The following is a 22,608-nucleotide window of genomic DNA, read 5'->3' as shown; positions in this document are numbered from 1 at the left end:
GCGGCAGCTGGCCTGGGCTCCCCGCTAAGGCTCCTCTCACTCTGGGACCTCAGCCAGGCTTACAAGGATCAGGCAGGGGACCCTCGAGACCCCAGAAGGGGAGGCCCGGCTGCCGGGGAGGTCCTATCGCTGTCCTCCACGCTTTTCCTGAGACCCCTGACAACGGGGAGTGAGGATGTTTCCCAAAAAAACCCCAAGAAGCCCCAATGCAGCTCCAAGCAAAACCTACCCGTGACCTTCCCAGATGTGCAAGGTGGTGACCTACCAGCCTGAAGCTTCACAGTTCCTCCCAACTCCCTCCCTCCCTCCGTCCCTCCAGAGCTTGCTGGGTCCCAGCAGACATGCCCATCCTGCCTACCCCTGCGCTGTCTGTTGCACCCCACTCCCCCTGCGGCCTGAAGCACCCACTATGCATCTAGCACTGCCCCAGGGCCTGCAGAGTGCCCTCACAGCCCTGAGGGAACAGGCTCCAGGCTGACCCCCAAGGTCAGCCTCTGTGCACCGGTATTCAAGCTGCCCAAGGCCCACTGCAAGGCCTGGCTGTGTGGTCCAGCAGGGGACCTCTTTGCAAAAATTGGAAATATGGTAAATACAGTAAATCCCCTACATAACGAACGAGTTCCATTCCAAGGGCGCGTTCGTAAGTCCAATTTGTTCGTTAAGTCCAACAAAGTTAGCCTAGGTACCCAACTAACACAATCGGCTATATAGCACTGTCCTGTAATAGGTTTATAATACTTTTCACACAACTAATACATAAAAAACAAACACAAGGGACTTCCCTGGTGGCGCAGTGGATAAAACTCCATGCTCGATCCCTGGTCAGGGAACTAGATCCCACATGCATGCCGCAACTATGAGTTCACATGCCACAACTAAGAAGCTGGTGAGCCGCAACTAAGGAGCCTGCCTGCCACAACTAAGACCCGGTGCAACCAAATAAATTAATTAATTAAAAAAAATAAAAAGTTAAAAAAAAACAAACACAAAAAATAAAGAAAACATTTTTAGGGCTTCCCGGGGGCGCAGTGGTTGAGAGTCCGCCCGCCGATGCAGGGGACACGGGTTCGTGCCCTGGTCCGGGAAGATCCCACATGCCGCAGAGCGGCTGGGCCCGTGAGCCATGGCCGCTGAGCCTGCGCGTCTGGAGCCTGTGCTCCGCAACGGGAGAGGCCACGGCAGTGAGAGGCCCGCGTACCGCAAAAAAAAAAAAAAAAAAAAAAAAAAAACCCACATTTTTAATCTTACAGTACAGTCCCTTGAAAAGTACAGTAGTCCAGTACAACAGCTGGCATACAGAGGCTGGCGTCGAGTGAACAGGCAAGAAGAGTTACTGACTGGAGGAGGGAGAGGAGGTGGGAGATGGCAGAGCTGAAGGATCGTCAGCTGTAGGAGATGGAGGGCGAGCTGCAATGTCACTCACGCCTGACGCTGATGGCACAGCTTCTGGTTCCTTGCTGGATTCAATTCCATCTACCCTCCTGAAAAAACGATCCAGTGATGTCTGGGTAGTAGCTCTTATTTTTCTCATCACAGATGACACGGTAGCACTGGATTGCATTCTGAACGGCTGCTGCAACCTTCACGTACTGTTCTACAGTTGCGTCCTGTGCCTCAAAACCTAACAGCCCCTCCTCAAATATAGAAAATCCCCTGCCATTTCCTGCATCGTGACTCTCTTCGGTTCTTCAGTTACTTCTTCCTCTTGTCTCTCCTGGAGCTTCTCAACAGGACCAGCTACATCACCGCTGCTTTTACGCTTGCTTCCGGACACCCTGGGCTTGAAATAAAGGTACTGTGCCACTGTACTTTATTCAGTCCTGCACAGTGAAGTGCAGAGAAGCACAACCTCTTGTAGAGGATGCACGCGTCCTCTACAATGTACGCCAGACACGTGAACTAACTTACGTGATTGGACACAAGAACGCACGTTCGTGTCTTTGGAAGTTCGCAGCTCGAAGGTTCGTATGTAAAGGCACTTACTGTAGTGCTATCTGCGTCTTCGTCACGGGACCAGAGTGTGGATCCAAATAGGAGGGGGGCTGGGTGCAAAGGTCACCAGGTGGAGCCCCCTGCCCTGTGGCCCCTCCCCATTCCCCTCCTGCTCAACTGTCACCTCCTGCAGTGAGGCCCCCAGCCCATCACTCCCACTTCAGGTACAGCACCTCCTGACCCAAGCTTCTACCCTGCGTGACCCAGTTCATCCTGTTCCTGTGCTGGGGAAAGGTTAGGGTTAGGGTTAGAGTGGGGCAGACATGCGTCTGTCTGTCACCACTGTCACCCCAGGTTTGAGGCCCTGGGGTCTGATCTCAGAGGCTCTACCTGGGGAGGGTCGGCCAGGTGCCCCCTCCTCTGGCGTCCTCTGTCTGCTCTGACCCCCAGTGTCCCCGTGCTCCCTGGAGGATACCAAAACCAGACTTTCAAAAAATAGAGAATGAAACTTCCAACTCCGTGATCTTCACTGGCAGGCATGTCTGGGCTTGGGTGCAACCTCGCCCAGAGGTAAGTGACTGACAGGCCGTCTAGGTTCTGGCTGGGAGATAACCCGTCCCACTCGGAGCAGGACCTCCATCCCGCTGGTATTCCCCACAGCATCTCCAGGAGTCTGTGATTAAACGGATGGAAATGCCAACAAGATTCGACTTGTGCTTGGGGGGAAAGGCTCCCTCTCCTCCTGAAAATATGCACATACGCTCTCTCCTCTCACGGGGCCTTGCCCAATCCTAGTCAGGGCCATGTGGAACTTTCCACACCTTGCGCTGGGCTGCCAGGGAGGCGTGTGCCTGCAGGACCTGCAGCCGGAGCCTCCGCCTGCAGACGGCGCTGCTGAGACAGTGAGGGCGCAGCCTGGACCTGAGAGCCTCCACAGGGTCCCCCAGGGGGGCCTGGGGTCTCAGGCTGCGCCCCTGCCAGGCTCTGTGGAGCTGCCCGGGAACAGGCAGGTGACCCATGGGATGCAGAGATTTTTGTTTAACCATCAGGAAATGAGCCCAGTCCACGCCCCACCTCCCAGCATGCTGAGAGCCTGGAAGGAAAGTGGGGAGCTTGGTGATCTGTCACAGGCCCAGCTCGAGGGGTACGGCAGGGGTATGGGCTCCTCTCTCCTCCCTGAGCACCACTGGGGGGCGGTCTGCCCTCACCCCCTGCCTGCGCCCCCAGAGCCTGAGTCACGTGTCCCCTGACATCCTTTAATCCATCCATCACTCTGTCCGTCTGTCTGTCCATCCTGCAGACGCTAAGCATGCCCCGCCTGCGCCAGACACTGAGGACACCAAGGGGGCCATCGTGGGGAGGCGGCCCGCCTCAGTGGGGACAATTGTGACAAGTGCAACGAAGGGGCAGGGAGGGTGCTGCGGGATGGCACAGAGGGGAGGAGGGGCAGCCCGCAGAACTGGGGACAGCCTGGACTTACTCAGTGAGTACTGAGGGCCGACCCCGGCCCCTCCCTCCAGCTCTGAAGCCAGGACCAGCTTCCTGGCAGGGGGCGCAGTTCAACCCTTCAACACACATCTCCCGGGCACCGCCCAGGCCCTGGGAGACAGCGGTGGGCACAGAGGCGCAGGCCGTCTTCTGCACCCGCCAGCCTCCAGAGCTTAACTCCCATGAGGGGACAGCAGAGAAGCAGCGAACCAGGCTTCAGAACAGGCTGACGGCAAAGGAAGAAGACAAAAGCAACCCAGCGGGGGGCGGCCGGGCCAGGGGGGCTCCTCCAGGAAGATGCCACCGCCTGCCCAGGCACTGGGGAGGTCTGGACCCAGATGTCTGAGAGGGCCAGAGAGCCGCGGGGCCGAGGGCGGGACATTGCTCAGAGGAGCAGAACCCTCCCTCCGGGAGCCCACGGGGGACTGAACGCAGGAGGGACCCTCCAGCTCCGAGTCGAGTGGGAGCTGCACGGGGCCAGCACGATCCAGGTCAGGCTGACAGGCCCTAAAGAGCGGGATGCTGGGCGCCGCAGGAGGGCCCCAGGAACAGCTCCCAGGTGCTGGCCAAGTGAAAGAAGGAAGGAAGGTGGATTTTCCGCCAGCTGAGAAGGGACAGTCACCCATGGGGGGGCGGAGGGGGATGTATTACGTGGAAGTAGGGATGCCAGAGGGCTGGCGCTGCGGGGATAGACCTAGAACCTGGCGAAGGGGCAGGAGGCCGGGCCAGCGAGCCCGGCTGATGGGGCGACCCGTCTGTCCCCCTGCATCAGGCTCCGGCATCTCCTTCCAGAAAGGTCAGTCCCTCCCCGAGCCCCGAGAGCCTTGCACCCTCTCAGCGCACAGTAGGGAGAGGCTGCTGCTCCGTCCCCAGCCCAGCTCTGTCCTCTCCCAGCCACGGAACGGGACTGCCATGTCCCCAGAGGCCCGTCCTTTTTCTGTCCTCGTCGCCTCCCACCTCCCAGCATCGTGCCGCCCCTCCCCCCGCTTCCCAGGCCGCCCCTCTCGTCTGCTTGGTGGCGTCTCTCCCTGTGCTCGGCTCCGACCCTCTCCCTGCGTGGGGCCCCACCCTGCCCTGACTGTGAACCCTACCTGTGCCAGACTCCCCAGTGGTCACCTCCACCCACACCCTCCAGCATGCAGGACTCCTGCCCCGAAGTGTCCAAGCCGCTGCTCCAGCCAATGCGCCCCGGCTCCGCACCGCCCTCCCATCCGCGAGGCTCCAGAACCCTGGGCGTTGTCCTCGGTCCTCTCCTGCCCTTATTCCAGGATCAAACAGCCTCCCTCTCACCCGATCACTTCCCACCACCTCCCGTGATGCCTCCATTCCACTGGGCGGCCCTTGTTGGGCTCGACCTGCTTTGCCCGCAGCGCACATCCCCTCCCTCCCTCCCTCCCTCCCTCCCGTGGCTTCAGGAACTCCACGCTCTACTTCCATCCCACCTCCCACGGTCCTCCGTCTGCTGCTTGCGTCTCACACACGGCACAGTCAACACAGAACGCTTACTTTTCACCCCAAATCCCACTTCTTCAGTTTCCCAGCTGAATAAGTGATCACTCCCTTCACCCAGTCACCTGGGTCCAAACCCCGTCCGTCTGGAACCCCAGGGCTCTCAGCCCCTCCCCTGCTCCCACCCGGTCCAAGATGCCTACATCCCTCTCCATCCCAGGCCTCCAGCCGGCTCCCAGCCTTGCCCTGCCCTCCTGTGGTCTGCTCTCAGCACTGCAGCCCAGGCAGCTTCTAGAACTCACGAGGGATCACGCCCTCCTCCTGTGTGCCCTCATAGGCAGTAGCAGGCATTCAGCAAATATTTCTTAAAGCACTGATTGACTTTTCCCTCCTGGGGTCCTCCTGTCCAAGGCTGCCCCTCCTATAGGAGCTGTCCCGTCCGTAGCGACAGGTGGGACCCTGCTCCAGGTTGCACGGGAGACCCAAGCGCTGTACCCTCCCGTGCTACCCCAGCTCAGGACACACACCTACGACGCCCACCGTGGGCCTGGCCGATGGGACGGTGGCATGGGGCCAGGCCCAGTCACCCGAGACCAAGCCTTCGATGACCCTGCGGCCCAGACGGACCTGGGCCCGTCAACAGAGGCAGGCGTGGGGGAGCCAGTGCTGTCCAGCACAGCCCTTCTCATCTCTTGCAAGTCTAAACTGATACACAGTGAAACAGGAGCCTGGGAGGCGGCTGGGTGGGGTCCCTGGATGCCCACCCAAAAGAGGAGTGGACGGGGAAAGTTGGAGAGTCTGGGTGCTCTCCACGCTCATTCCATCTGAGAAGGGGCCCATGGGGCGTGCCCCTGGCTCCCTTCTGCCCTGTGAGCTGCTGGTCTGTGTAGGTGGGAGAAGATGCTTGGACCAGCAGCAAGCCCACCCCGGCACCAGCTGAAGGACCCCAGTAAGTGGGCCACGGCAGGGGGTTGTCCAGCCCTGACCGGGAAGCTGTGGGCCGTAGGCACAGCGCGGGCTACGGGCAGCAGCATCAGAACCGGGGCTCAGAATGGTGGGTCCCGGGGAGCTTCCCTGGTGGTCCAGCGGTTAAGACTCTGTGCTCCCCGTGCAGGGGGCCCGGGTTCGATCCCTGGTCAGGAAACTAGATGCCACATGCCGCAAATAAAGGTCCCGGTGCAGCCAAATAAATAATAAATATTTTTTTTTAAAAAGAGGCGGGGCTTCCCTGGTGGCGCAGGGGTTGAGAGGCCGCCTGCCGATGCAGGGGACGCGGGTTCGTGCCCCGGTCCGGGAAGATCCCACGTGCCGCGGAGCGGCTGGGCCCGGGAGCCATGGCCGCTGAGCCTGCGCGTCCGGAGCCTGCGCTCCGCAACGGGAGAGGCCACAGCAGTGAGAGGCCCGCGTACCGCAAAAAAAAGAGGTAAAGAAGAAAAAGAAAGGTGGGTCCCACAGGAGACCCAGGCAGGGGCCCCGACAGCATCCTGCAGCTCCATGCCTCCTTCCCTGCCCAGTGGGCTCGCAATAACCACAAAGGCGACCACATGACCTCAAGTTCAACCCTCTTTGTTCATACCACTTCCCCTCTGCATGCAGTGGTAAGATCACAAATACTCTCCCTCTGGGACGGAAACGGAGACACTTTCACAAATCCGTACGACCCAGCCCAGCCCAGCCCACCTGGCCCAGAAGGGGCTCCAGCAGCCTCTACCTACCATCAGAGCTGCTCTAGGCACTTGTTGACCAAACGAATGAACAGGCCACAGTCATCCTGGGTCTACAGGAAGCCAGGTGATGATGGGGTTGGCCGTTGCTGGTCCCCAGGGCGGGGCGGCGGCGGCAGCAGGGTGGACGCCAGCAGCCCCCTGCTGCCGACAGCTCCTGCAGGAAGGCGATGCTCCGAGGCCCAGAGCCGGGGGGCCCGTGCCTCCCATCACTGACCCCTCCCCCTCCCTGAAAGGCGATGGGCTGCAGCCTCGGCTGGCTTACACTGAGACACCCATTTCGTTCGAGAGAGAAGATTATACCAGAGTCCTGCATGTCCGCGGGGCTTCTCAGCTGGCCGGGCAGGGACACTGGTCTCCAGGTCCCCGGGTCTCTGGCTCTGCCTTGGGTTCCCGTGTATGACTACAGACCCCCAGCGGCAGGCAGACAGTCCCTCCCGGCTCACGCACCATCTTCATGGAGAGGCTGGGGGTACAAGGCTGCTCCCTGGGGAGCCCCTGGCCACTGTATGAGCCCAGTGACAGGTGTTAATGGGTAAATGAATCAGTAACGGAATAAGTGACAGAAGGGAGCCAGGAGGACTCTAGCTGTGGCCTGCCCGGGGCTGCACCCTTTTCCAGGGCTGGGTTTCAGATAAAAAGCTCATGCCGTGGGTGGGAGAGGCCACGAAGCTTCCAGGTGTGAGTGAACGGAGCCAGTGCCTGGGTCAGCCCGTGTAGACGTGCCGTACACCCCTCACCCCTCCTGGGTCCCCCACACGGCACCACTCTTCCCATGGCCTTGCCTGGGGACACCCACCTGCAGGCACAAAGACACGTACCTGTTCCAACACACAATGCGAACAACAGCACACACACCCACTGTCACTCACACGCTCAGACACGCACACAAACACACCTCTGGGCGCGCACAGGGCCGAGGGACCGCAGCTCTTTGTGGCTCTGCGCTCATGGCTCCTGTCCTCCACCCGCCGAGCTTGGGGACATCTGGACTCTGTCCAACTGTCCATCCCAACCCTCTGCCCGCTGCTGGGTCTCCCACAGGGCAGGTGGTACCCATGGCCCCCACGCCATCCACCTCCCTGGCAGGAAAAAGGCCCGGTGGGGAGCAGCTGAGCCCCAGCTCAACCTGCTCAACTAGCAGCCTGGTGACCGCTGGCCCCAGGGACTGGGCACACCTGGAAATGAGCCTTCCTTCCTTCCCTTCCTTCCTCCCTTCCTTCCCTCTGCCTGGCCCACTGCCATCGTGAGGGGCAACAGGACGCCTCGAAGCCAGCTTTCTGTGAGCCCCTGACCCGCAGCTTGGCCGGCAGGAAACACTCCTGCCCCCGCAGCCAAATGAGCAGCTTCCCAGGTGAGGATGCTCTCGTCCTGGGAGCAGGTGGTGGCGGCCCAACAGCCAGCCAGAGCCCAGGGAGCAAAGACAGCCTCCAGGGTACACTGAGCTCCTGCAGCCGGGGGCAGGGCCAGGCAGGTGGGGCGGCCCGCCCTGAGCCTCGGACAGCCCAAAGCCAGGGAGTGAGGGAAACCCGCACGTCTCTAGGGAGGGCCACCAGCTGACCAGACTCCCACCCACCCTCCTCCCCCTGGCTGTTGGTCCTGCCCAGCCAGTGGGCACTGGTCCCCAGAGCTTCTCCAGGATGGGCAGGCACCTGCCTCCGCCCCTGGGGCCGGCCCCAGCCTGTCGGCGCCTCCTGCCTGCCTCTGCTCACCCTGGATGGCGGCATCCCCTCCGGCCCCAGGTGCCAAGCAGGGCGACAGACAAGAGAATGCCCCGTGCATCCTCCACCACGGCGAAAGCCCCACCAAGGCCCCCTGAGAAGGATGCACGAGGCGCACCTACCGAGGCGAAGTGCTGCACGGGGTCACTGACGTACAGCATGGTGGGCGCACGGGGGTCTGCACACGCCGGGGAGCTGGCGTGCTGCGGAGCGAGGCATGGGGATGGGCGGCCGGGGAGCCGGGGGCAGGGGTGCGGCCGCCCGGCAGGGTGGACCCAGGCAGAGAGGCTCCGTGGCTAGGCGGGCAGAAGCACAGGACGCTCCAAAACATGTGGGCTGGCCATGGGCACTTTGGCCCTCTCCATCTGCCTTGGTCCTGTCAACTAGCTGCATCTAACAACAAAACGGGCGGCCCACCCCTTTATTCCTCATGACTATTCATCAAAGTCCAGGGCAGGCCTCAGCTTGCCCACTGCTGGGTCGGACCGCACCAAGGCGGCTGCGCAGGGAGGGGGTGGCCGTGGGGCCATGGGCCGCCTCTGCAGTGAGGCTGCGCCTGGCTCCTTCTGAGATGCTGCCTACGGGAGGCCCTGGGGGCCACAGGCCTCCACCCCAGAGCATCAGGGGGCCAGCCCGGGCCCTCAAGAGCTCGGGAGGCAAAGCCAGGCCACCCCGCAGGGAACGGATGGTGCTTCCGGCCCTGCGCCCAGGGTGGAGCGAATCTCACTCCTGCCTAGGGAATGTGGTGGCCCTCCAGGGCTGCCCCAAAGGGCTGAGCAGAGATGAGACACACTCAGGGAGGCTTGCTGCCTGCGGAACCCCAAAGGGAGCCTGGCAACGGAGTGAGCATCTGGGTGTGGCCCAACGCAGCCCAGAGCCCGCACCCCAGACGCTGCCCGGCCTGCCGCTGGCCGTGTCCCCACTGCTGCCGAGCCCCTGGAGTGAGAGGGAGGTGGTCCAGAAGGAGGACCGCTGGAGCCCCACCCATCGCAGTGCGTGGACGGCACTGCCCTCAGCACTGCCAGGGGCTCAGAGATGGGGGCCCGCCTCCCCGGCGGCTTTGCGGTGCTCACAGCCACTCCCTTTCTGGAGGACCAACCACTGTAACTTAACCGTCTTTGACACAAAGTTGGCACAGGGGCTGGGATCATCCCTGGGAGATCAACCAGGCCCAGATCACGTGAAAGCGGATGTGAAGTTTCCAAGCCCCCAGAGCCCAGCTGCTTCCATCCCCCAAGGAGAGCTTAAAAACTCACAAGGTGCTGAGAAGACGGCATGTAGACCCCGTCTCTCTCCCGGCCTGTCCTCGGCACATCCCAGGGAGCTGGGAGCAGTGGGGTTACACGGAGGGAGGCCAGCCCGAGGAGCCCGTGACGTGTCCAGCCCCCCAGCTCCTCTGGCTGAGGGAAAGGGGGATCCCAGGCAGGGGACGTGCGGCCAGGCGCTGCCCCCAAGAGGCTGGGCCGGGAGCCCCCGGCTCAGGCTCTGGGTGCCTTGGCGGCTGCAGCCAAAAACACAGCTCGGCACATGCGGCCTGAACCCCCGTGACTGCGTGTGGCCATCGCTGTCACTCCCAATGCACAGGTGTCCCTCACTCACGAGGAGACATCAAGGTTTGGCGGGCAGACCGATGTTCAGGAAGGGGGTCTGCAGCGGGGCCCAGGCTGCAAGTTCTGGCCAGAGGCAGCGGCCGAGAGCCTTCCTAACAGGATGCCCGCAGGCGGGAGGGCCGGGGCGGGGTGGGGGATGGGGGTGAGACTGTCGGTCAGTGAGATTCCTGTGGGTGTTGCCAGGGCTTCTCCCAAGAGGGCCGGGGGGCTTGGCAGGTGGCTGGATGGAGGGACACACAGGTAGGTAGGAGAGGAGGGGGAGGGCCCGGGCTCAAGCACAGGGCGCTGCGCAACATTGGGCAAAATTCGCGTTGATCGAAAGGGACGCTATCTGGGTGGGCCTGACCTAATCAGGGCGACCTCCTCCGGATGGCCTCAGGAGCAAACCGCCAGGCTGTGGAGGGTCCGTGTGGCGGGGTGCGGCGGACGGCCTCTAGAAGCCGAGAACAGTGGCCCTGGGCCAATGACCAGCGAGAACCTGAAACTGAGCTCTGCCAACAACCAGGGCCTGGAAGAGGTCCCGGCCTCAGACAAGATGGCAGAGTCCTCACTGATACTTTGAGTACAGCCTGGTGAGACCCTGAGCAGGGGGCCCAGTGGGATGCAGGGAGGGGGCAGGCATGGGCAGCCAGGGCGGCAGGAGGCGCTCAGACTCCGGGAGGATGGGCGGGGAGACAGGGAAGGGATGGTCAGGGAGGAGAGCCCGCCAGCCTCAACCTCAACCAGCCGCATCCTCAACCGAGCTCCCCTTTCCTCCATCTCAACCTTTCGTGCATTATCACAGCTGGCCAGAGCCCTGCCCCCTTCCGTTTTTTTGGAGGCTTTCGGGATCCCAGTGCCCCCGTCAGGGATTGAACCCAGGCCCCTCGGCGTTGAAAGCACCAAGTCCTATCCACTGGACCGGCAAGGAAGTCCCCCTGCCCCCGTTTTGTCCTGAGGGACACTGAGAATCAGAAGGCCTGGATGGCCCAAAGCCCAGGCCCAGACCCAGCACGGGGTGCATACGGCCGCTGCCTGCTCGGGACCCCATGAGCGCTCACCATGGGGCACTTCATCCTGTCCATGCTCCTTTCAGACTGTGAGGGCCTCCAGGGCCAGGGGAGACCCTACAAGGTTCCCCTTGTCACGGCACCTGCCGGGGGCCCAGGAGTCACCTCCCACCTCGTGTCCTCTGGGCAGCCCTCATTTCGAGCCCACGGGAGGCCAGGTGTTCCCCTCTCTCCTCTTGCAGGAGGTGGGGCCCTATTTTATAGGTGCTTGTCATGGGTGAGCTGCCGGGGGTCTACAGGGACAGCTAGAACTGGAGGCCACCACACAGGGCAGGAGCTCCACCGAAGGGCCCCAAGGTGGGCCTGGGGCGCCGGGTTCCTCCCTGGCACAGCGGGCTCTGGGGCTGGAAGCAGCTGCTCCCGGGCCCTCCCTGGCTCCACTGTTCTGGGTTCCAGGGGGAACAGCTCTCTTAAACTCAGCCCTTGTCCCTGGTCTCAGCATCACGTCTAGTGTTTGTCATGCGTTCCTACAGGTCAGGCACCATCAGTCTTCCTCGCAACCTTGGCTTAGATCCTCACTGGCCCATTCTACAGACAAGAAAACTGAGGCCCAGAGGGTCAAATAACTCTCCAAGCAAAGAAGAGGCAGGGGTGGGATCTGACCTCCGAGCCCCCGACGCCCTTTGCACCATCTCGGCCCTGTGGTGCGGTGGACCCTGGCTGCAACGACCTCAGGGAGCTCAGCGTCCCCACCAAGAATCTGTGCTCTGGGACTCCTCCAAGGCCGAGGGGCCAAGTGCTCCCATAGGGGCCCTTCTCCTTCTCCTTTAACTGCCCGACTCGGCTTCCTCAGCTGCCCAGCATGGGAGGAGGGTGGTCCGAGGCCCCACAGGGCTGGCGGAGCCTCTGCTGGGACCCCATACAGCCCGTCACCCCAGGTCCCCAAGTGAGGGCACCGAGGCTCAGAGACATGGGGACTCGAACCCGGGACAGACTGGCTCCTCGGGTGAGGCCCCTCCCACTCTGCCTGTTCCCACCGGCCACTGAAGCGGCGGTTAAGGACGTCCCGGGGGTCCGCAACGGCCTGTTTCCTGCCAGGGCCAGGGGTGCTGCTCAGGAACCTGCAGGTCCGGCAGGAAGTAATCTGCTTGGTCACCAAGGCAACCGAGCAGGGTGGAGACCCAAGGCCCCCAGACCACAGTGTGTGCCACGCCCAAGGACTAGTGTCCCCCGATGCGAGGACTGTGCCTGCCTTGGCCTCAGCCTTTTCCTGGATGAGCCCCACGACCCGGCGAGGGGGGGTGGCCCCAGAGCCTGGGGCTGGGGTACGGGCACCCTTCATCTCAGAGGACAGCGGCCAGAGGGAGCGGCATGGGGGCCCGTGTGTGTAAGTGTGTGTGGGCACGAGTGCGGGCACGCGTTTCCACGGGCCCGAATCATGACTACAGGGCGGGTGGCGACTGAGAACTTTTGACCCTGCAGCTGCTGCTTTCTTGACCTGGAGCCTGGCCTGGGGAGCACTTGACCTGTTACCAGCCTGGAGGAGGGGCTACCCCCTCCCCGCTGAGCCCCAGGCTTTCCCTGACGAGGGCCCTGCTGGTGGGTGGGGATGGAGCCACGGGGGTGGGGGTGAGGCACTCAGGAGTCCCCACCCGCACCCCAGCATCACCAGGTCGCCCTCAGCAGCACAGCGTCTGCCGGGGCTGTTTTCTGGCCAGAAGGTCAGGTCTTCTCGGCCTCCAGTCTGGACTTTAAGACAACACCCCCCAGTCCAACTCTGCGGGGCTTGCTGCCTGCACCCTGGACTCCGTGGGCCCCTGCTCCAGGCCTCTGGACGCATCAGGCAGACGCCCTTCTGCAAGGCAGCTAGGCAGTGGGCTCTGAAGTCAGCTGCCCAGCTGTCCAGCTGTGTCTCTGAGCCTCGCCTTTCCCTCTGGGCTGCGCTGGGCTACATGAGGGTGAGGGCTGGGCTACACGCCAGGCCCCAGAGCAGTCTCTGCTCTCACGATGTCAGGCAGGGGTCAGGATGAGGCATTTGGAGGTGGCCTGGCTCCCCCCACCTACCCCTGCCCCCAGCCAGGGCCAGCGTGGTTCTGGGCATCCCCACCTCTGCGAACCTGCAGGACTTTTACTAAGAGGCGTGGCGCTAGCTGAGAGACTCGGCCCTCTTGTTGGCAGAGGTGAGAGGCCCCATCCTGGTTACCCCACGGCTGGTGAGAGGGGTGTCCTGCCCTCCCTGGCCCAGACCTTCTCAGCATCAGGCATCCTCCCTGGAGGGGGACGTCCCGCCCCACAGGAGCCCAGAGCTGGTCCGCTCCTGACACTGGGTCGTCGGGGTCTCCTGGGCCTACTGCCCTCCAGGGGGTGAGCCGGGCAGCTGGGAGGAGGGGAGGTGGAGGCTTCTGGAGCTACAGAGACAGGCCTCTTAGGAGACCGCATTCAGGGGCCCTCCCTCCCTGCAGCCTGGAGGCTGTTCCTGTCCCTCCCCAGAGTGGATGTAGGGTGAGTGTCTGACAATTTGCGCTTTTTTTTTTTTGCGGTACGCGGGCCTCTCACTGCTGTGGCCTCTCCCGTTGCGGAGCACAGGCTCCAGACATGCAGGCTCAGCGGCCATGGCTCACGGGCCCAGCCGCTCCACGGCATGTGGGATCTTCCCGGACCGGGGTACGAACCCGTGTCCCCTGCATCGGCAGGCAGATTCTCAACCACTGCGCCACCAGGGAAGCCCTGACAATTTGCTTTTTGATTATAAAGTAAGTGCCTGACATTAGGCTTTGGATGGGTGAGGTACCGGCTTCAAAGACATGCACCTCGAAAGCTATACAACTATAGGTCAAGAGCCCAGCTGCCTCATCCCTGAAGGCTCCCATTCAGAAAGTCCTGGGTGACCAGATAATGGACCTTGGAGTGACCCCACTTCTCCCTTTCACGGTTTAATTCCACTGTTATGTTTTAAATTCACCAATAACAAATCAACCCCCCAAACCCTAGGCACCCCATCCTCAGCCCCAGTAAAGATAGAGCCCTGGGTCTCCTATCTCTCTCTCTCTCTCTCTTTCTCTCCCCCGCCACCACCCCCCGGCAGTGCAGGTAGTAGGGCGCAGGTGAACACCCCAGGCATCCTAGCCCAGAGCATCACTATTGACAGGTTGAGATCCACCCAAGACAGTGGCGCCAGGACACTGATGTCCAGGAGGGGCGACTGGGACCGTGAGAGGTCAGGACCCTTGGCCCCTGGGGAGATGTTGGCAGACAGGAAATGGTCCAAAGGGACAGGGCGGCACTACATGGCCCCGCCCAGGTCCAGCATCTGCCTCAGTTTCCTCACCTGTAAAATGGGACTATAACACGCAGATGTTTCTGCTCTGATGGTGTCCTGAGCAGAGGCAGGAGGCCTGGGCTGGGCAGGCAGATTCCTCAGGTCTACCCTGAGGGGCTCCTCAGAAGCAAGGATGTCACAGGGAGCTCACTGCCCCCCAGACCCCCACCTGCCCCGGTTGCGACTGCCCGAGCAGGTGCCTTCTCCTCGCCCCATGCGGGCCAGCGGGCCCTGGGCCAGCCCAGCATCCGAGACAGACACTGACGTAGGACGTAGCGACCCTTCCTCATCTCCCACCCCCTTGACCCTGGCTCATTCCCACGACCGGAGCCCCCATGGTCTCCACTGTTCACCAGATGCCTTGGACAGGTGTGTGTTGGGGTGAGGGCCCCGATCTGGACGGGGGCTTTAGGGAGAGGGGCCCAGACTCTGAGCCCCCCCTGCCTCCAGAGTTCCCAGCTCTGTCTCCCTCCTGCACCCTGGCCCTGGCCTGGTGTGGTGCCCCAAGGCCACTGTGCTGGGCCGTGGGGGCCAGCGGCCATCCAGTGAGCCGCCATCCAGGGAGCCCCCATCTGGGGAGCTGCAAGCGGCAGACCCGGGTGCTCCCCTCACGCACTTAGCCAAGGCCCCACAACAAGTCCCCGTCTGAGGGAGCTGCACAGCAAGGCTGTGGGCAGGACGGAGCAGCCCCGGGTCCGGCAGAGGCCGTCCCAAGGAGGTGACCACAGGGGGCGCTGGGGCCGGCAGGCATCGCTGGGCCTCCCCGGGGCCAGGGGTCCTTATACACCCTCTTGTGTCTCTCCTGCCCCGCACCTCCTGGCCCACCAGTGCCTGGCAGTGGGCGGCCAGGGAGAGAGACAGGAGTGTGGTCACCACCCAGTTATCACAACCCTCCTCCAGCGCGGCAAGGCCTGAGACACCGCAGGGCTGGCGGCTGTCAGGGCCTCAGGTGTCACTGCATCCCCCATCCAGCCTCCCTCCTCTGGAAACAGCAGCTCAAGCTTCCTTCGGGGTGCTCTTCCCCGTAAGTCAGCGCCTGTGGTGGGCAGAGCCCACACCACTCCACTGCATCCTGATGCTGTTTCAGGGGACCCAGGCCATCAGAGGCACAGGGGTGGCTCAGCGATAGGCATTCAGAGGTAGGCCTGCTGGACTCTGGGCAAAGAGGGGTCCTTCCCCACAGGGAGGGGGATGATGATGGAGCCTTTACCATGAGAGGAGACTCTGCCTAAGAACAAAGCCACCACGGGGGAAGCAGAGCAAGAGACAGAGAGGCAGCTGTTTGAACACCTGGATCCAGCCATGCCTGAAGGCCTTCCTACACCTGGAGTGACAGTTACATGAGCTGATACATCTTCCACTTTGCCATCTGAAATGTGCTGACAAACCCAGAGAGGAAGCTGTACACCTGAGAGCCTGTTTCCTGGTTCTGCAGGCTCCCAGGACAGGACAGTCCACATTTACTGCCCCTACCCCGAGTCCTCCGCAGAGGGCAGCCCACTCACCATGACAGAAGTGGTCATGCCCTGCAGGTGGAAGACATCCATGCTGGCCTCGGCACCACCCACCACCTCATCATTCCCCTGGCCCGACTGGGGAAGGTCAAAGTAGGTGCTGTCCGGCTCCCTAGACAGAGGAGGGAAACAGAACAGGGAGCACAGCCATCAGCCCAGATGGCCCAGGCCTGGGGCTCAGGGCCAGCCTGCAGCTCCCGGGGGGCCTCCCTCTCCCACCTCCACGGATTCCTTCAGCCCCTTGTCTCCTCCGCTCCTTCCCTGACCCTCAGCCCCTGCGGCCTCCGGCCCCCTTACCCTACCAGCCTCTCCAGGGCTGGTGTGAGTGCCAGGCTGGCGTGGCCACACACAGGCTTTGTCCCCTGGACCCAACCCCTCTGGAGGGCTGGTCAGAGGAAGAAGCCCAGACATTGGACCCTGCGTCCCCAGGAGAAAGCCCAAGGCAGCAGCTCCCTGTCCAGCCCCTGAGTCCATCGCAGCCCCCGAGTCCAGCGGGCTCAGAGGAGGTACTCACAGAGAGCTCCAGAGGTGCTGGAACGTGGCCCCCTCGTCGGTGGCGGTGGACTGCGACATCTTCCCACTCCCGGCCGAGGGCAGCTTGCTCTGCCAGGAGGAAAGGACAAGAGTGCGGGTTGGGAGGGCATCCTTGGGCGCAGGTGGCAGGCGGGGCCAACAATGACCACTCGAGGACTCCCTGGCGTGCTAACCAGGCGCACGCCCTTCACCCAGCCCCTCCCTTCATCCTGCCCTTTCTGGGGGCGGGAACCAAGGTCTGGGGGTGGGCAGCCTGGCTTCAGACCCGGCTGGGGGCCTGGGCAGCAGGAGCTTCTCAAAGCCGCCACCCGTGAAATGGGGGTGACAGCAGCATCCCCTCATGGGGCTGCTGCAGGGCCCCTTGGGAGCATGAATTTCAAGTCTCTACTAGATAAGTCAGAAAGAGAAAGACAAATACCATATGAAATCACTTACGTGTGGACTCTAAAAAAAAATGACACAAATGAATTTACATACGAAACCAAAACAAACTCACATAGAGAACAGACTTGTGGTTGCCAAGGGGGAGGGGGCTGGGGGAGGGATGGGATGGGAGTTTAGAGTTAGCAGCTACGAACTAGTATGTATAGAACAGGTGAACGACAAGGTCCTACTGTACAGCACAGGCAATTATACTCAACATCCTGTGACAAACCGTAATGGAAAAGAATAGGAAAAAGAATGCATATATGTGTATAACTGAGTCCCTCTGCTGTACGGCAGAAATGAACACTGCTTTGTAGATCAACTATACTTCAATAAAAAATAAATTAAATAAAAACAAAAAATAAAGTCTCTGCTGTGCCTCGGTCATAATTACACTGGAACACGCGTGGTCATCATTATTACGAACTGCATCTCTAGGTTTGGCCTGGGGGCTGGCTCAAGCCAGGCTTGGGGGCTCCCGAGGCCCCAGCAGCTGGCGACAGCTTAGATCCCGGGTGCCCCCTGGGAAGGGCATGTGCAGGGCCCACCGGAGGCTGGAGCCGAGGCCCTGGTACGAGCCTGGCTGTGCCCGATTGCTGCAGGCTGGGCGGCCTTTCACCTCTGATGTGGGATCCTTGCGCACGGCCTGGACACAAAAGCAGTGTCAACCCCACGAGGCAGCCGCCAAGGCCGAGGCCGAGAAGCTTCTCTGTCACTGGAGGGGGTCACTGCACGAGTGGCCCCCCTTCAAGGAGACGCCCAGGGCTTGGGGCGCCCTGACTCAGTGCCTGCTGGCCTTTGTCCCCACTGTCATACCTCCTGAGGGCCTCCATGCCCACCCGAAACAGCCACCCAGGAGGAGGTGGCGGTGACCACACCGGGCACATCTTGAACCCTTATCCTACGGTAGGGGGGAGGGGCAGGGAAACCAGAGCCCATCCTGCCCACTGCCCCCACCCAGGCCAAGGTGATGTCTCCCCTGGGCCAGCCTCCAGGCTCTTGGCAAGGGGCCACAGGAATCAGCTTGGCCACCGCCTGGCAGGGCCCAAGCGGGCAGGCCCAGACCTGCCCACGGCCGTCGGGGGAGGGAGGGTGCGGCCTACAACCTGTCACTTTGTCTGTCCCCAGGCGGTGGGCCCTGAGAGAGGCCGGTGGCCTGCTCCCAGGGCTGCCACGTGCCAGGCCACCGTCCCTGGAGCAGCGGCACGAACTGGGAGGGGCCAGGCAGGGCCGAGCGAGGATGGCCGGGACAAAAAGCTTGGAAAGTGCTGGCCACAAACCAACTCTCCAGCAGGCTCGGAGACCACTCCACCCACTCTCAGGAGACCAGGGCTCAGAGAGGTTATGTGACAGGCCGAGGTCACACAGCATAGCTGTAAGTGCAGGGACAACCAAGTGGTTTTCTCAGAAGTGGAAACTAACGTAGTCATGCCTCCTCCCCCCTTCACCTCAAACCCTCAGCACACAATCCACAGGATTTTAACAAGGGGCTGGTCAGCGCTCACTTGCATGCCTCCTGTGCTGGGGAGATCACTCCTATCCTGGGCTGAGCTACCCAAAACCCAGCAGAGCTGAGTAAGGCGTGGAGCTGGCCATGTGGTAACGCAGAACAGGGTGGACTTGGTATGAAGCAGAACATGCCGGCCGGAGCAGGTCACTGCGCTGAAGCTGGGCAGAAACTCACCCTCACCCACTCTCCACGGCTGGTCCTTTTTGGATGAGCAGAGATTAGTCAGAGTGGCCTCTTGGTGTGGGCAGGGTGTACCAACACGAGGCTCAACTGGCCCAGGCCATTTGGTCCCACCCCCTTCATTTTGCTAATGGACCATCTAAGCCCAGAGACAGACAACGCCTTGACTAACATCACACAGCAAGTGGACGGCAAGATCCTGTCCCTGGTCACGGCAGCACCATTCACAACAGTGGAAAGGTGGAAACGGCCCAAAGGTGCATCAACGGATGAACAAATAAACAAATCCTGGTCGGTCCACACGCTGGAATATTACTCCATCATAAAAAGGAATGATCACTCACACCGGCTACGTCACTATGAACCTCAGAACCTCATGCTGAGTGAAAGAGGCCACGTGCTATACGAGTCCATTTACGAGACGTCCGGAACAGGTGAGTCCACAGAGGCGAAAGGCAGACTGGCGGTTGCAGGGGCTGGGGGCGGGGCAGGGGGGGAGACTGCTGGAGTAAGACAGGGGCGATGGTTGCACAACGCCGTGAATGAGCTAAACGCCACTGGAGGGTTTGCCGTAAAGGGGTTAGCTTTATGTTGTGTGAATTTCACCTCAATAAAGCTGCATGGAAGTTAAAGACAGTTTCTCCGAAAGCCCAGCCCCAGTTCTCAGCAGCCCCTGCTGCCCAACATCTGGGGAGGCAAGTCAGCACTGGGAATCTCCCCAAGGCCCCCTCCCTTCCCTGGCTCCCACGCCTCCCTCGCCACAGAACAGCCGGGAGGGGGGACAGAGGCCCCCACTCTGGGGGACACATCCAGCATTTTCACCCCACCCCCTGCTTCACCCCAAGCTGCCGGGGTCAGAGGCGCCTGCACCACACAGGCCGGCTCTGGCTCGGTGACAGACCTGCAGGTGCCCGGCCCTCTGGGGAAGCGGTGGGCGGGGGGGATCCTACACCCACCCCACCAGCCCTCACCACCAGGACTGAAGACGGAGACTGCTCAGCCTTACTGATGCCAGGGGTGGTCCCGGGTCACCAAACTCCACTGCCTTCAGCAGATCCTGCTGCCTCTGCCCCCAGTACACCCTCAGACCGAGGACTCTGTGTCTGCTTTTAGCCAACACCCCGGGGACTCACAGTGACTCTAGGACAGACCTCCCCCCACCCCGCCGCAGGGCGGGGAGAGCATCACACAGGTTCACCTCACCCACTGAGGGGCCCCTTTGGCTGTGTCCACCCGAGGACGGCACCAGCCTCTGACGGTGACTCCCACACAGGTTCTCCATCGGCAAAACGGGTCCAGAAACCTGCCCTGCCCAGAGGGCCTGGGGGACTTGACCCAGGAAGCCATGCAGCGCCCATACCTCCAACTTCCCTGGAAAACTCTGCAGAGCAGGCTGCATTGGGCTACGCGTGACAGAGCCGCAGACCTGGTCCCTGCAGGCGCCAGGGAGCACCCTCCTGGGCCAGAGCTGGGCGTAAGGAAGCAGCACAACCGATGTCCGGCCTCAGGCTGCCCCCCGCAACTGGAACCTCCCCCAGAGCTCCATGGGCCCAGCCCTCTCTCCCCTAGGGCAGGGACAGTATATTCCCTTGACTCACCAGCAGCATTTCGGCCAAGGTGGCCAAGGTTTGCAGAGGTGAGAAAAAGAAAGCAATTCTAAAATCACTTCCTGCAGATTAAAGCCAGTTTCCCCGACATGCACTTCAAATTTGGAAATGCACTCACAGTGGAAACTGCTTTTGCAAATGATGCGAATCATTTAAAAAATCGCGTGTATGAGGGGAGAGACTGACGTCCGATGACGCCTCTTCAGGCGGCATTAATGATGCCACGAAGTGCACATGCACGGTGGACAGTTTTGCTTCTCCATGAAGTTGCTCTGGGAAAAAAAAATGCCTCCTGTTGCACCGAGAGGGGTCCAGTCCTGGTCAGGGCCGGTCTCCAAGGGAGACGTGGGTGTGAGAAGGCGGGGTACGGTGCTGGTGGGGGCTGGGCTCAAGGAATCCCTGAGCCCCAGCCCACAGGGAACTGCCGAGTCAGAGGCAGCCCGAGAAGGGCAACGTGTGGCCCCTTCTCACAGCAGCTGGGCCGGGCCTCAGGCACCTCCGACCTGCCCCAGCTCCCCGTGGGCTAGGGCCACCAAAACCAGTTCACCTCAAGGAATTTCCAGCAGAAATTTTTGACCCTGGAGAGGCGGGGCAGGGGCTGTGTGGCCCACACACTCAACTCAAGCTGGAGTGGAGACAAAGCCCCACACCCCACTGACTTTGGGTGGCTCGGGGATGCCCCGAGGTCTCTGAGAGCCCCCCAGGGAGAGGATGCAGTCCCACATCCTGCAGTGCACCACGGCAGAGAAGGTTCCAGCCCAGAGGTCCGGTGCCGCCGGGGAGAAGCGGGCCAGCTGCTGCCAGGGCCCCAGGCCCTCACACTGCCCTGTCGGGCAGGAACCGCCACCCCGGGGCAGGCGCTCAGAGGCCCAAGCTACCGAGGGTCCCGGCTGGGACTCGAGCCGCAGCCCAGACAGCTGGAGACCTTGCCCCACAAGCGAGCGCAGACCTTCTGCCCCAGGCTGGTGGGAGCTGGAGGCCCCAGGGGGCAGCAGCTGTTCCTTGGCCGGCTCTGCTCGACCCTCTGACCTCGTCCTCCACAAATCCCGGCGAGAGCTACAGCCTGCCGTGGGCTCCTGGCCCTGTTCCCACAGGTCCCCTTCTGCCCCCGGCCCTGTCCCCACACACCCCAGCCAGGGCGGCCTCCACGCTCAGCTTTGGTCCACCGTCCACTCCCCACCCCATCCTTGTCCTGCCAGGCCAGCTTCCTCCAGGAAGCCACTGTCCTCCCCGACTCCAGGTCAGGATGCCCCTTATCCTGCCCCTGCCACCACCTGGCAGGTGGCAGAGCACAGATAGCCCTTCAGCTATGTGGCCCCCACGGGGCCTCATTGGTTGGGCAGGATTTTGAGGCCTCTGGTTTCCCTGTCCCCTGGGCCCACCCCTGCCCAGGGCCCCAAAACCAGCTTCCGTAAACTGGGGTCCTTGTGACCCTCCCAGAAGGGACACCCCATCCATAGTGGGGGGCCCCCACCCACCGGCAAGAGCCCTGGCCCAGAGTGTGGACGCTTGGCCTGCATGCAGAGGACAGCTTGGGGCACACGCCCCTCCTCCACGGCCATCTGGATGCCAGCTTTGGGGGAGGGTGTGCGGCCCCATTCAGTTTAGTGGGGAAAGACCCAAAGAACTCCACCCTGCCACCCACCCCGAAACAATCCATCTTGATGGCCCTCAGTCACATGCTGATTATTCCGGTGGGTCCGTCCCCCGTTATTTCAGTAAACAATGGCGGATTGAAATCTAAGGGGCAGATAAACCTACACCATCTCAGGAGGGCCCCTTCCCATACCCTGTGGCCTTGTCTTGAGGCGACAGCAGAATGTCCCAGCGTCCAGAAGTCCCCCTACCTGGGCAGAGGGGTCAGGCGGCCATCACACAGGGTCACAGGAGGCCCTGCTGTGACATGGCGCTGTTCCCAGGCGGCGGCCCAGCCGAATTCCAGCAGGACACCCGGCGCCCAGCCTCCTGGGCCCTTGGAGCTGAGGGGCCTCTGTGACCTCAGCCAACCCCGGGAACGGGAGGCCCTCGCCCGGTGGGGCCGGGGCAGGAGTCCCCCCTGGAACGGTGGCCAGGAGCGTGTCACCCTCAGGGAGCAAAGGGCAGTGGCATCTTCACCTGCCCCTCCCGCCCGCGCCCGGCCACGTGGCCACGGAAGCCTGCGCAGCCTCTGTCCTCGCTGGCCCTGCAGGGGCTGGGGTGGGGTTAGGACAGGACCCTCGGCCAGGGCGGCACCTGGGCCTCCTGCGGAGAGACTGGGCCTGCGGGGCCTGGGAGGAGGGCATGGCTGAGGCCAACGTCACCCCGGGGGGGGGGCTCCCTGCTCCCCCTCTGCCCACTCAGGGGAAGCCCCGCACTGATGGTAAGAGACAAATTTAGCCTCCCCACCCTGGGGCAGGGTGCGCTTGTGAGATACGAAAACAGCTGGAGGTGCCCAATCAAGCAGCCCTCTCTCCCGCCTGCGCTGGGGCCCGTGGGGAGGCGGCGTACGCAGAGCCTGGGAGTGGCCCCAGGAACCCCCCAGCCCTGCTGCCTCTTACCTCGGTCCCGGTCCCGCAGCCAGGCCAGGGGCAGGGACGGCCTCCCTCCGGCACCTGGGCCCGGCCTG

At 62.2% G+C, this 22,608-nt stretch overlaps 1 protein-coding gene across 4 annotated transcripts in view; it reads right to left on the bottom strand.

Annotated features, from left to right (window-relative positions):
- The window catches only part of TP73 (tumor protein p73), a 44,172-nt gene extending 27,853 nt beyond the window's left edge, over positions 1 to 16,319 (bottom strand). For 3 of the 4 annotated variants that reach the window (XM_065885704.1, XM_065885723.1, XM_065885730.1), the window contains exons 1-2: positions 16,261 to 16,319; positions 15,738 to 15,858 (exon numbers count right to left, since the gene is read on the bottom strand). In XM_065885704.1, the coding sequence (XP_065741776.1) occupies positions 15,738 to 15,858; positions 16,261 to 16,319 (180 nt within the window). The remainder of the gene's footprint in view (positions 1 to 15,737; positions 15,859 to 16,260) is intronic. The other variant, XM_065885714.1, reaches the window with a different exon arrangement.
- Positions 16,320 to 22,608: the final 6,289 nt, after the last annotated feature.

This window comes from Phocoena phocoena, chromosome 1, assembly GCF_963924675.1.
Source record: "Phocoena phocoena chromosome 1, mPhoPho1.1, whole genome shotgun sequence".
NCBI classification, from domain to species: domain Eukaryota; kingdom Metazoa; phylum Chordata; class Mammalia; order Artiodactyla; family Phocoenidae; genus Phocoena; species Phocoena phocoena.
This window is presented reverse-complemented; position numbering and strand designations above follow the sequence as displayed.